The sequence below is a fragment of the Carcharodon carcharias genome, chromosome 18 (assembly GCF_017639515.1).
Source record: "Carcharodon carcharias isolate sCarCar2 chromosome 18, sCarCar2.pri, whole genome shotgun sequence".
NCBI lineage: Eukaryota > Metazoa > Chordata > Chondrichthyes > Lamniformes > Lamnidae > Carcharodon > Carcharodon carcharias.
The window spans coordinates 30,722,500-30,736,095 of record NC_054484.1 but is presented as its reverse complement, the minus strand read 5'-3'; the positions used below and the strand labels follow the sequence as shown (position 1 = coordinate 30,736,095).

Genomic DNA, 13,596 nt, shown 5'->3' with positions numbered 1-13,596 from the left:
ACACTACAAAGTTGACACTTGATGGATTCTGAAGGTGGGAGAACAAAAGAAGGAACTGTCAGAATGAAGTCCCAACATTCCAACTCTACACCTCGCTGAAAGTACCCACAGGGAGATACTATTTCCTATAGACAAGAGGTGATCAGAATTAATTTACTAATAATTGTTTTACTGATTCATTTGCAGTTGGACTGTTCTAAGAAAAGTATTCTGGCTTTGACAATGCTGTAATCTGAGCAAATCTTAAAGGTGCAGTAAGTCAAGTAATTTTAGAAATGCAGTAGTTTGAATAATTTTAAAATGTAAATTGCATGTTTGAACAGACTTCTTTGATCAAACAAGCTGGTGCTCTTAGGGAAATGCTTGTGATTGATGAGTAACTGAAACTCGTGAGCAAAACCAAGAAGTGGGCTGGAGGCAGCTCGTTAGGTCAGCAGCAGGAGTATGTTGTCACACTACAGGATTCAGTGCCAAAAGCAGTTTAATGATTAATCAGGGCAGAAAAGGCAAGTACACTGGCACATTCAACTAAATCTTGATATGTGTATCGTGCTGACCCCATCACTTTGCCTGCTCATGCCTACTCCAGCACATCACTCCTTGCACCTGCTTACATTGCAGATACAACCATTCCTCTTGGTGCACATTTATCCTGACTTTTTGACTCCTGTTAATTAGCCAATCCTCTATCCTTGCTAATATACTAATCCTTACAGCAAGTGCTCTTATCTTGTGCAGTAACCTTTTCTGTCGCACCTTATCAATTTTTAAAAATTCATCTCCGGGATGTGGGCATTGCTGGCTAGGCCAGCCTTTATTGCCCAACATCAATTGCCCTTGAGAAGGCGGTGATGAGCTGCCTTGTTGAACCGCTGCGGTCCTTGTGGTGTAGGTACACCCACAGTGCAGTTAGGGAGGAAGTTCCAGGATATTGACCCAGCGATAGTGAAGGAACGGTGATATATTTCCAAGTCAGAATGGTAAGTGACTTAGAGGGGAACTCCTGCAGTGATGTCCTGGAACTGAGATGACTGACCTCCAACAAGCACAAACATCTTCCTTTGTGCTAGATATGACTCGAACCAACGGAGAGTTTTCCACCTGATTCCCATTGCCTTTTGGCAATCCAAAAACACCACATCTACTGGTTACCCTTTATACACCCTGATGGTTACGCACTCAAAAAAAATTGTTAAACACTATTTCCCTTTCATAAAACTATGTTGACTCTGTTTGATTTCATTAGGATTTTCTAAATGTCCAGCTGCTACTTCCTTAATAATGGATTTCAGCATTTTCCCAATGACAGAGCCTTCTTTCCATCTCTTCTTTCCATCCTTGCTGGAGAATAGAGCACAGAACACACAGATGAGGCAGAGATCCAGAGGTGGTCCTATATCAATCACACAACAGATAACTTCAGAGGAGGCACTGGACATCAGTGGAGTCTCAGTGTCCTTGGCCATTGGAGATGGAGTTTCTCAGCTACCTGGTGACAGAATTAAATATCTCACAGCCACATGGCATACAGCACTAACTCACCAAGGCTCATTCGACAGCACCTTCCAAACCCACAACCTCTACCACCTAGAAGGACAAAGGCTGCAGACACATGGGAATATCACCACTTGCAAGTTCTCCTCCAAGCCACAAACCATCCTGACTTGGAAATGCTTTGCTATTCGTTCACTGTTGCTTGGTTAAAATCGCAGGACTCCCTCCCTAACAGCACTGTGGGTGTACCTACACCACCTGGACTGCAACGGTTCAAAAATGCAGCTTACCACCACCTTCTCAAGAACAATTAGGGATGGATGATAAAAATGCTGGCCTGGTCAGTGACACCCATGTCCCATGAAAGAATTTTTTTAAATGTTGACTTGATGTCAGAAGGCAGTGGAATATGATCACTAAACACCTTCGTTCTTACCCTGACAGATCTAATTCATGTCTTTAATCTCTCATAGGCTCTTCAAGTATCTGACAGGAGGTGGTGCTGGAGGAAAACATCTACTCCTCAGATATTTTGAGGGTGCACTGTCACAGCACTCATTCAGACCATGCAACAGCTCAAATATTCACGCTTCAGTGCAAACAAATTCAGTAAGACAAATAGTTGGGTTCTCACCAGGTGATTCACACATCGCAAGTGCACAAGAGTAGATGGTGGAGTCAGGGTCAGCTGTGGAGAGTCTCCATCAGAGACCGTAGGCAGTTCTGACCTCTGCTCGGCTGGATGTAGATTGTGAACCTCAAGGGTCGTTGACAATGAGCAGCTTCTGGAGCAGCAGCAATGAATGTGCAATGTACTGGCAGGCTTTCCAGTCCTACTGTGCATGCTTTCAGAGAGACTGGAAGAGTCCACCTCAAGCATGAGTGACATGATGCAGGCATTTGCAATGATGTCTTCATCCATGGAAAGAGTCACCACTTTCATGAAGGATCAAACATGGCGATCAAATGAGTGTATGCCGGCATTCACCAATAGCATGCTCACTCAAAAAAAGTCACTTTAAATAGTATTCATGAAACCCTAGCCTTGGCAGTTCATTCCTTCACTGATTTGAAGCAAAGCATTCTCCAGCTTATTTCTAGCAATGAATGCAAGTGGATCATAAGAAGAATGATGGTGAAAGGGAACATGGAAGTGTGGACTCAACTCAAAGCACTTCCACTTCTGTCCTGTTGCCCCCACCACCCACCCCACCTCTCAGTCAGTAGTCCCAGGCTGCCATGTGTTCCGATGGCACAGTCTGCTTCTATACAAATGCAAACGGAGCAATCTTTGAAAGGGTCTTCATGGACTTCAAAACCCATAGGATCTTGGTCAAGAGTGTCTGAGGGGTCAGAATGGGGATCTGTGGTCAGTGTCGAGATCTGAGCAGCCTGCCCCTAGCTCTGCAGAAACCATTATGAGGGGTTGCCTCATAATGAAGTGCTAGGAAGAGGAAGACCAAAGATTTGTATCTCCACAAGCATATGCACATTGGTATGTTACACATTGTAAGAACATTATTATGTTTCTGTTTGATTTTAAAGCCACATAAATATTATATGTTTACCTGTGTTGCCCATTTTGGTTGCTGTCTGGCAAGTGGTCTTTTCGCTAGTGAACTATGCTAAAACAAGTATCAACATTGAACAATAGGGGGCTGTGAAAGCAACGCCTGTTTGTTCGCAGGACCGCTTTGTGTTGGGGGAAGACGCAAGCCTTTCTGTTGTGTAATGTTGCACAGAGCACACAACGTCACAATTATTCTGGAGACTTTGACTACTGTATATTAAAGGGCACCACCAGATCTGTTGAGGTGCTTCAAGTGCATCTTTAGCATGTCGATGAATTGCAAAATGAAACATCTGATTGTCATACGGCTTCCATCCTTTCACTCCTGGGCCTCATTAGTTGGGTTGCTCATGGTTCATCAGACACAATTACATGGGTCTCCAAGTGGCCAGTTGGCAAGCCGAGGTGCAAAGAGGTCAGGGAGGTTGAACTAACCCAGGACAAAAGTATCATGGCAGCTGCCTGGGAGTCTTGCATACACCTGCGAAAACATCATATAAAAGCAAAATTCTGCAGGTGCTGAAGTATTCAGATGATGAAAGGTTGCACGAAATATTAATTCTGTTCCTCCCTCCACAGATGCTGCCAGACCTGCTTAGCATTTCCAGCATTTTCTGTTTTAATTTCATAAACAATCTTTTTGTTGTTGTGCCCCAGCTACACACCCCTTGTGGCTGATGGTTACTTCAGGATGATCTGGAGGTGCCTTAATTGCCACATGGGTGCATCAATGATGCCCTACACCCACAGAAAGTCAATCAGAGCCGCAAGCCTGAGTGCCTGTTCGTTCCAATTGGCATCATTGGCGGCAAAGTGTACATAATTGCCTGGTAAACATGGCATCAGTTTCCTGTCTTCTGCATTTGTGGTCCATCAACTGCAAGATCCTGCAAGCATCTCCAGCAAAGCCCTGGAAAGAGTGGGAGGCAAAGAGGTTGACGATGGTGGTGATTTTGACAGTTACTGGGAAAGCATAGCCAACAGGTCCACCCACCTGCAGCAGGTCTTGTTCCAGCAAGCTGCAAATGTCTGCCACCATTGACACAAGACCCTGAACCTCCTGAGACACCAGTCTTGGACATGTTGAGGAAATTTATTCTCTGGTCTGTAGACCCTGTGTAACTGGGATGGCCTCCTGCAGGGTACATCTCTTTACTCATCCCCTCTTCCCAGTGGAGAGGCAGCTCTGTGAGGAGCAGGTTTTTGCTGCTCCTGCTGTTGCTACTGGCAGTGCTCCTGCTGCTGGTGCTCACCTGGCTTACTGCTAGTGCTGTTGATGCTACTGGTCATTGTGATTCTCATCTGAGGTCCAAAATAAAACAGAAATAATCAGCACCTATGCTGATCTGACAGATCACAGCAGCAAACTGGAGATCAGGCATACAAACCTCGGAAGTAGTGAAAGTCACCTGTAAAGTAATGAAATTAACCTCTCAGCACAACCACTGCAAGCAAAAGTCTTTCACACAATTAAACAACAAAGCAGCTGTGTGGCTTCAATATTTATTGGAATATTTTGCCTGTTATTTCTTCAGCCCCCTCAATTGCTGCTAAGTTCTCTCCTTGCTTTCACTGACAAGTTCCAGGAAGCCTGGAAAACTGGTTCAGCCACCATTAAATCCCAAAATCTATGTTAATATCACTCTTTATGAGCTATTAACGCACTGAAATTGACAACCCACTTCTCCAAGAACGCTCCTCATGAATGTACTAGAGTTGAATGCTGAGGTTGGTGGGGTTGGAGCCTGCTTCGGTGTATGTTGTCAGTTTCAGTGCTTTTAACACCATACCCCCGCACCCCCCCATACACTTTCAAACCCTCTCCTCTCAGCAAGTAAAAATTCCCTCAAGTATCTCAATGGCCTGTTGAAGGTGTACAGTTACAAAAACATTACTACGTGAAACATTACAGTCTTAGAAAAGTAATTCCTGCTACATTGGTGCTACATTCATAGATCCTGCAGGGCCATTGAGATCGCTACTTTAGTGTCATGTTGTGCAATCTATTTTTGATGTATGCCACATCTACTGGAATGAGACCATCCAAACTAATATTTAATCTCATACACAATACAGAAGTAGATTTGACAGCACATGTGTCCTTTTGCAGTTTGGCCTGCGAATGGCAAAACTACCTTCTTTAGACTATTCCTTCCTACTCTTATGTAACAAACCACTGTAAATCTCAATTGTCCCAACATCTACAGCTTTTTTGGGGTAAGAGAGCTCCAGATTTCCACTGCTCTTTGTGTGAAAAATGCTGGCTATTTTCACTCTTAATTGGCCTAGCCCTAATTTTAAGATTATTTCTCCCTTGTTCAGGGTTCTCCATGAGAGGAACTGGTTTCTCTATGTCTATACAATTGAATCTCTTTAATCTTTTAACCATATCAATTAGATCATCTTTCAACCTTCAAAACTTGAAATTTTACAAACTACATTTATGTATATCATTTGTGTCCAAAGACAGCGCATGCTGTTCCAGGCTTCTGTTAATGCTACTCTGAAATATACAGTGGATAAGTCTTCAAGAATCTTCATTCCTCACTCCTCTACTGAACTGCCTGATTTCCTTGCAACCCCATTACATAGTAGCTTGGTTGAGGTTAGTACTCTGTACTTGGGAAACCATGGGCAGAAACTTTCAATCCCATATTCCACCATGACTATCCCAATGCTCTCCTAACCAGCGCCCCACCTAGCACCTTCTGTAAACTTGAGCTCATCCAAATCTCTGCTACCTGTATCCTAACTCGCATCAATTCCCATTCACTCATCACCTCTGTGCACATGGACTTTATTAACTCCTAGTCTGCAGCACACTGGTTTTAAAATCCTCATACTCATTTTCCAATTCCTCCACGAGCACACCTCTTCGTAGCTCTAAAATCTCCTCCAGCTCCACAATCCTGCCAGATCTCTGTGCTCCTCCAATTCTGACTTCTTGGACATCCCCGATTCTACTCAATCCATCATGCCTTCATTTGTCTTAGCCCTGAGCTCTAGAGTTCCCTCCCTAAACCACTCCACCTCTCTATGTCTCTCTCCTCCTTCAAGATACTCCTTAAAAAGTATCACGTTGATTACATTTTTGGTCATCCTCATATATGGCTCAATATCAAGTATTGTTTGATACCACTCCTGTGAAGCCCCTTGGGACATTTAACTGCATAATTCAAGCTGTTGTTATTGTCACTGCTTGGGAACTGGTATTTTTTTAAGTAAATACTGAGCACTGAATTCTTCCAGTCTCACGATGGCAAGATTTGAGACAAGGGAACCAGAAAAATGAGGTTAGCTATGTGGGGACAGTTCCCTGAAGTATTTCTGCCACTCCACGCAGTTAATCACGTTTGTTAAAACCTCTATTCTGATTTTGCCATGGGTGGAGTTGCCCATTGCCACATGTGGAGGCCGCCAGCTTAATGGGGATCAGTGGGTCATCAGAACCGGGTTTTCCATGCCCCAGTGGTAGGACGGTTAGCATGAAAGGTCACAACTGCAGCGAAAACTGATCCAGGGGAAGGATTCTCCTCCATCCCTATACACCTGCCAGCCTAGGTTTTGTTCATTATTGCACTGCTGTGCAGCCCAATTGGTCCCAAAGCCCCTGGTAAGATCCAGCCTGACATGTCTTGTGTCCTCTTTAGACTGTGACAAAGGCTGCCATATGTTTTCTATTTCAATGGAAAAAATGTCCATATCTGTTCCCCACCATGATCAACTATAACCTGTGCTATCCTCCCCCATTAGAAGGGTGAGATGAAATCATTTTGCAGCCTTGTGATCTTGCACTAAGAAGAATGCTTCCGCTGGGCTGTTATTTCAGAGGCATGTATTTATGTTGTAGGAACCCTTCCCAAATTGGTTTGCCTCTCCCCTTTCACCACCAAGGTGACTGAAAAAATTGGTGAAGCTCATCAGGAGAATTGGTTAGCAGAACAAAAACAGAATTACCTGGAAAAACTCAACAGGTCTGGCAGCATCGGCGGAGAAGAAAAGAGTTGACGTTTCGAGTCCTCATGGCCCTTCGACAGAACTTGAGTTCGAGTCCAAGAAAGAGTTGAAATATAAGCTGGTTTAAGGTGTGTGGGGGGGGCGGAGAGAGAGAGAAGTGGAGGGGGGGTGGTGGTGTGGTTGTAGGGACAAACAAGCAGTGATAGAAGCAGATCATCAAAAGATGTCAACAACAATAGAACAAAAGAACACATAGGTGTTAAAGTTGGTGATATTATCTAAACGAATGTGCTAATTAAGAATGGATGGTAGGGCACTCAAGGTATAGCTCTAGTGGGGGTGGGGAGAGCATAAAAGATTTTAAGATATTTAAAAATAATGGAAATAGGTGGGAAAAGAAAAATCTATATAATTTATTGGAAAAAAAAGGAAGGGGGAAACAGAAAGGGGGTGGGGATGGGGGAGGGAGCTCATGACCTAAAGTTGTTGAATTCAATATTCAGTCCGGAAGGCTGTAAAGTGCCTAGTCGGAAGATGAGGTGTTCCTCCAGTTTGCGTTGGGCTTCACTGGAACAATGCAGCAAGCCAAGGACTGAGTATTCGTTTAGATAATATCACCAACTTTAACACCTATGTGTTCTTTTGTTGTTGACATCTTTTGATGATCTGCTTCTATCACTGCTTGTTTGTCCCTACAACTACACCCCCCCTCCACTTCTCTCTCTCTCTCTCTCTCTCCGCCCCCCCCCACACACCTTAAACCAGCTTATATTTCAACTCTTTCTTGGACTCGAACTCAAGTTCTGTCGAAGGGTCATGAGGACTCGAAACGTCAACTCTTTTCTTCTCCGCCGATGCTGCCAGACCTGCTGAGTTTTTCCAGGTAATTCTGTTTTTGTTTTGGATTGCCAGCATCCGCAGTTTTTTTGTTTTTATCTCTTAGAATTGGTTAGCAGAGTTGAAGTTGTTAGTTTGGTTGTTGAAGAAGTATTTGGATTTTGCAAAAAATGCATATTCTGAACTGAACACTGTTATTACAACTCAAGCCTGTCTAGACTTGGACTAAAAATATACAGGACTATATATACCCAAATAAGGAACAACATCAAATGGCAATGAATTAACTGGAGTTGTAAGAAAAAAAGATAGTTGGTGTTCTTTAGTTTAACAACAAAAACAAAATTATGAAGGAAAATGAGTACTCCATTGTGGCAAGGATGCACTGGAGTACAAATTTACCAAAAAGCACATTTGACTTTTATTCAGAGCAGATCATCAGCAAAAGACTATCTAAAACTTCTTGACACAGTGTCAGCTACCCTTTCAGTTGAATTATTTTCATCCAATCTATGAGCATTTCAATGATCTCTTGGTGCTAAAGATAGGATAATGGCAATGAGGTGAGCACGGCTGATAAAATTAATGCTGACTTTCAACACTGGCATCAATACTTGTTCAGAGTCAACTTTCTCTGATCAAAGACCTGAAACATTAACTCAGTTTCTCTCTCCACAGATGCTAGCTGCCTGCTGAGTAATTCCAGCATTTTCTGTTTTAGTTTCTCCATCAGTGCTTTCCTTTCTTTTTTGTCTGCTTTTTCCCTTAAGATGGGGCATTCCAAAGTACAGTCCCACAAGTAATATTTTCCCTCTACCAGGAAGCAGGCCAAAAGCTAGAACTTTCTTAGAGCGAAGACTCAGTATTACATTGATATCCTGATGGACAGGGCTTGATGGCTTTGAGCCGTGATGGTGGGCGGAAGACTTGGGAGTCAGGAAATAGCTTTTCTCAGGCTAAAATAACATGGTCAAGTATATTATCTCAGAACTTTGCACTGGAAATTACAGAAAATATGACAAAATCCATGATCCAGACATTTGTGAGGACAGCAGGGAATCAGGAGTTGAGATAAAAAGAAAAACTACTGCTGAAAATATGAAAACACTGGAACTACAAAGCAGGTCCAACATTATCTTAAAAGCAAAAGGGATAAGTTAACACAGCTCTGACCAAGAGGTTGTTCAAAGGTTAACAGACCCCTGCCCAGTGACATTCCTCATAGATCAAGAGACCTCTCACCAAGGGCAGTCATCACAAGTTAACATATCTCTGACCAAGGGTCTCCATCACAGGTTAATTCATTGCTGACCAAAAGTGTTGCTCATAGGGTGATACACTGAGAATGGTTGTTCATCACAGGTTGACAAACTAAGAATGGGTGTTCATCACATGGGGACACACCTCTCACCAGTATCCATCACAAGTTAACATAACTTTGGTCAAGGGTGTCCATTACGGATTAACAGACCTCTGACCAGTGGCATCCAGCCCAAACGTTAACTTGTCTTCATTCAGATGCTGGCTGGTCTACCGTGTATCCCCAGAATTTTGATGGAAATATGAAAAGGGGGAAATTATTTCACGAGCTATAACTTTCGGGTCAGTAGACCCTAATTTGGAAAACACTGGCGTTTGCAATGGGTTTCCTTGTACCTGTGAAAGACTTCTTTTTTTCCAAACGCTTTCCCGGCGTTTGAGCCAATTGACAAACAAGGATCCACGTGAACGTCAAAACTCAAAAACAGAAGCGAGGGACGGAGTTACCTTTTCACCAGTCAGGACGTGTAATCCTTCTCTAACTTTGGCGAAAGATCCCTCTCCCAACTTCCTCCCGATCAGGTAGCCGCCGACCCGCTTGCTGTGGTGGAAGTTCCGGACCGATTCCCGAGAAACGTGGGAAACGGAGAGTGGGAGGTAAATCCCGGAGTTGGAAATGCGGAGGTCTCCCAGGGCGGGATGGTCCGAGCTTTCCCCGGCAGCCGCCGGCATCCTGGGGCTGGGGATATCTCTCGACGTTGCCTCTTCCAGCGGGCGGCGGGCGGGGTAAGCGGAGTCGGCAGTGACAGAACAAATCAATAAATCCCCGCCGATTCCCCACAGTATCTGTAACAATAACAGCGATGCAGCATTCGACGGGACGAGCCAGCCAACAAAAGCGATCTAAAGGCAATCGCTCGCCCCTGGGAAGTTTCCAGTGACTTTCCACCTCAGTGAAGTGACCAAAAAAAAATAAAACGCTTTATTTCGCCAAACAAAAGTTGCCTCTTTTTTTTTTGCCCCCCCCCCCCCCCCCACTCCCTCCCTGCCTGCCTGCCTGCCTGCCCCCACGTTGCTCCAATGTTTACATCTGAGGCGGCTGGTTCACAGCTCATGTCAAACGCGGCTCTTCATTCCGACAACACTGCCGTGCCCACAGGGGCTTCAGGAGTGAGCTCGGCGAACTTTCCGACGACTGCAGCTCTTGCATCTTTCCCTCCAGATCTGCCCCAGCTGGGCTTGCCCCTCCTTTCATTTCATTTACTGGCCCGGTTACTTCCTTTTTTTCAGCTCCAGTCCCCGTGAAAGCATCTGATCCTTCAGGAACACATGCGACGTTGCATGGTGGAACATCTTTAGAAATCTCTGGGTAGTTTCAGTCACTGGAGCTCTCGCTCTCTCTCTCTCTCTGCACTCACTCACTCACACACACTGAGCTGCAGGAAGAAAACCGACTGCTGATTTAATCTTTCAAACTTCTCAGATTTCTAGAAGGCGGGAGCGACCCTGGCCTCTTCCTTTTGTAAACGAGGAGAGGAATGATTCGTCCCTCTGGAGTTATGTTCTTTTTTATTTAACTTCACCCTCCACCGTCCCTTTCTGTTTCCTCTCAAATTTGATTGCGGCTTGTTCTTTCCTCTACCTTTTATAAATTGCATCTTTCTAGAGCCTTTAATCTACTTCCTTTGAAAATCCGTCTGCTTTTTTTATTTGTTATCCAGTAAATTGCTTTCCTTGTGTTTTCATTGCACCCAACCCCTTGCCCCCTTTAGTTTCTCCCTTTCGGCTGCTCTATCTCCAATTTTATTTTTGGTTGGGGGGTGGAGGGGTTGAATTGCTGGGAATCGTGAACAAGTTTTCCCTTTCTTCCCGCGTTTCATCCCTAACACCATCTTTTACGCTTAGTTTGTGTCTCCAAGTTTTCTCTTTCTGCTGATGTTTTGCTGTTTGTCGCCCTCATGTTCTCTCTACTGGTTTACCGTCTCTGTGTCTCCACTTTCTCTGATTTTCGGCCTTGTAGGGTTCCTCTTTTTATCCCCATTGCTTTCACTCTGTTGACTCTTAATTTCTCTTTTTCTTTTCCCTGCCCCCCCCCTCCATTTGTTACTTTTTTTATTTTAAGCTGCTTACCCTCACTCACTCTCTCTATTTTCCTTCGTCCACTTTATTTCTTCAATCTCCACAATTTTCCTAAATCTCACGCTGGCCGCTTTCTATTATGTTATTTTCTGCCTACCGCTGACACTTGCTCCTGGCTGTTTTACCTTTTGCAATGCTCACTATGAGTAGGTCACGCTAATCAAGAGATATTTCTACCTCCAGTTTGATTAAACAATTGGCCCCCAGGTACAGTGGCACAGCGAGTATCAACCTGCAAATCCTTCCGACACACGCCAACGCAGGAGGTAAGAATAGGAGAGATTTCTAGTCAGCCACATGGCAGAATGTTGGAGCCTCTACCATCACTATCCATAGCTTTTACATGCATGTAAAAGTGCATTATGCCACAGCAACTTGAGGCAGAATTTTGTTGGGAGTCTCACCTGCTGGCTGGTGAGCCGGCGAGAGATCCGTGCGGCATCTTTTTGAGATGGCCCACTGGACCACAAGCCAATCAGGCAGTGGGCAAGGCCAATGGTGGACCTTCCCCTGGAATCAAGACCACAGGGGCAGAAGTCTCACTACCGAGAGTTGCTGGCCAATCAGAGGCAGGCAGCTGTTGTGCTCTGCAACGCCACTGGGGAGACTGAAGCTGCTGCTGGAAGGACAGGCACTGGAGTCCTAGGATCGCACGACCCAGGCCACAAGTAAGTTAAACGGGGTTTCATGGGGTGGGGGTCAGAGGGAGAGGGACTAAGGGGGGGTCGACAGCAAAGGCAGGGTGGTGGGTCTCAGCAGGCCCCCTCCTTCCCGATGTTCAGTCCCTTGATTAGGCACTGAGTGCCTTTGATTGAGGGACTGCCCCCTCTGGACGGGACAAGCTAGCTGCGCGGTTTTGGCTGACATCCATGCAGCATGGTGACAGGCCCACCCTCCACTGGGTTAATACCAACGACGGTGGGAGGAGGTCATTAATTGGTCACTTAAAGGCCTCAATAGGTGGCAGGGCAAGAAAGTCGACCATGGGCCTTCCCGCTCAGAGCTTATTCCTGGCGGAGACGAGAAGGTAGCGGGGTTCTGGTATACCACAATCCCGCCTAATTAAATGCCCTTCCCACTTCCAAGCTCATCACCAGGAAGATTCCACCTTGGATTCCCTGACTGGACTGTAACACATCAAGTGTACTTAATTGGTCAATATCTGTGTAAGTGGTGCCATCTAATTATTCTTTCATATTTTCTAAAGGCGTGTAATGTTATTATTTGTGGACACACAGAAAAGTTATGTTTTTATTATGACAGGGTGGAAGTTTCTCCACATCATGTAATATTGGGGAAAATAGTGCAATAGATTTCACCATAATGGGAGATTTTTCTGAAACACCTGATTAGTTGAGAAAATTCTAGCACTGCTGGATCCTTTTCAAAACTTCTGACCATCTAGGGCCACATTTTCCCCTTTTAGTGTGATTCTTTGTAACTTTTTGTTAGTATTTTACTGATTCCAGAATGATATATGTGGAGGTGATGCTATAGTGGCATTGTCACTGGACTAGTATTCGAGAGACCCAGGGTAATGTTTTGGGGACCTGGGTTCAAACCCCACCACAGCAGATGGTGAAATTTGATTTCAATAAAAATCTGGAATTAAAAGTCTAATACTGATTGTTGTAAAAGCCCACCAGCCCTTACCTGATCTGGCTCTAGACCCACACCAATGTGGCTGACTCTTAAAAAAAATGCACTCTGAACTAAGGATGTGCAATAAATTCTGGCTTAGCCAACATGCCATGAATGAATTAAAACAAATATGCTGTTCTGGGCACATTTAAAGGGTGTAGAATGTATTATACGAAATGGCCTGAAATCATCAAAGATAAATGGTGAAGTGATGGGAAGATTTTAATTCAAAGCAACAATCAGCCTGACCTTCCTTTATAAAAAACAATGTTTGTGAAAAGTCAACTTGACTCAGCTGCTAACACATCTGAGTCAGCATTTTGCACATTCAGTGCTCTCTAGTGCCATCATGAAGGGACTCTTGTATTGTTGAAGGTGTCATCCTTGCTCTTCATGTGAATGTTTAAGGTTTCCTGGTCTAATTTGAGGAACAACAAGGAATTCCCCCAGTGTCCTGGTGAACATTCCTTCCTCAGCTGAAAGTATTAAAAACTGATGAACTGTTCATTCATTTTATTGTTGTCTGTGAGATTATTTTGTGTGCAAAATAGATGCGTTTTCCATAGTAACATATAATTGATAATAATTGTATGTGAAGCACTTTGAAAAGTTTCTGTCTCTTTCTGGGGGTACAACATGTTACTGGTTATGTAACAGGACTAGTACTACGGAGGCCCAGACGAATGATCCGGAGAGAT

At 44.3% G+C, this 13,596-nt stretch overlaps 1 protein-coding gene across 1 annotated transcript in view; it reads right to left on the bottom strand.

Annotated features, from left to right (window-relative positions):
• hunk (hormonally up-regulated Neu-associated kinase) overlaps positions 1 to 10,071 on the bottom strand; it is a 68,523-nt gene extending 58,452 nt beyond the window's left edge. The window contains exon 1 of the mRNA XM_041210694.1: positions 9,626 to 10,071. Within this exon, the coding sequence (XP_041066628.1) occupies positions 9,626 to 9,850 (225 nt within the window). The 5' untranslated portion in view covers positions 9,851 to 10,071. The remainder of the gene's footprint in view (positions 1 to 9,625) is intronic.
• Positions 10,072 to 13,596: the final 3,525 nt, after the last annotated feature.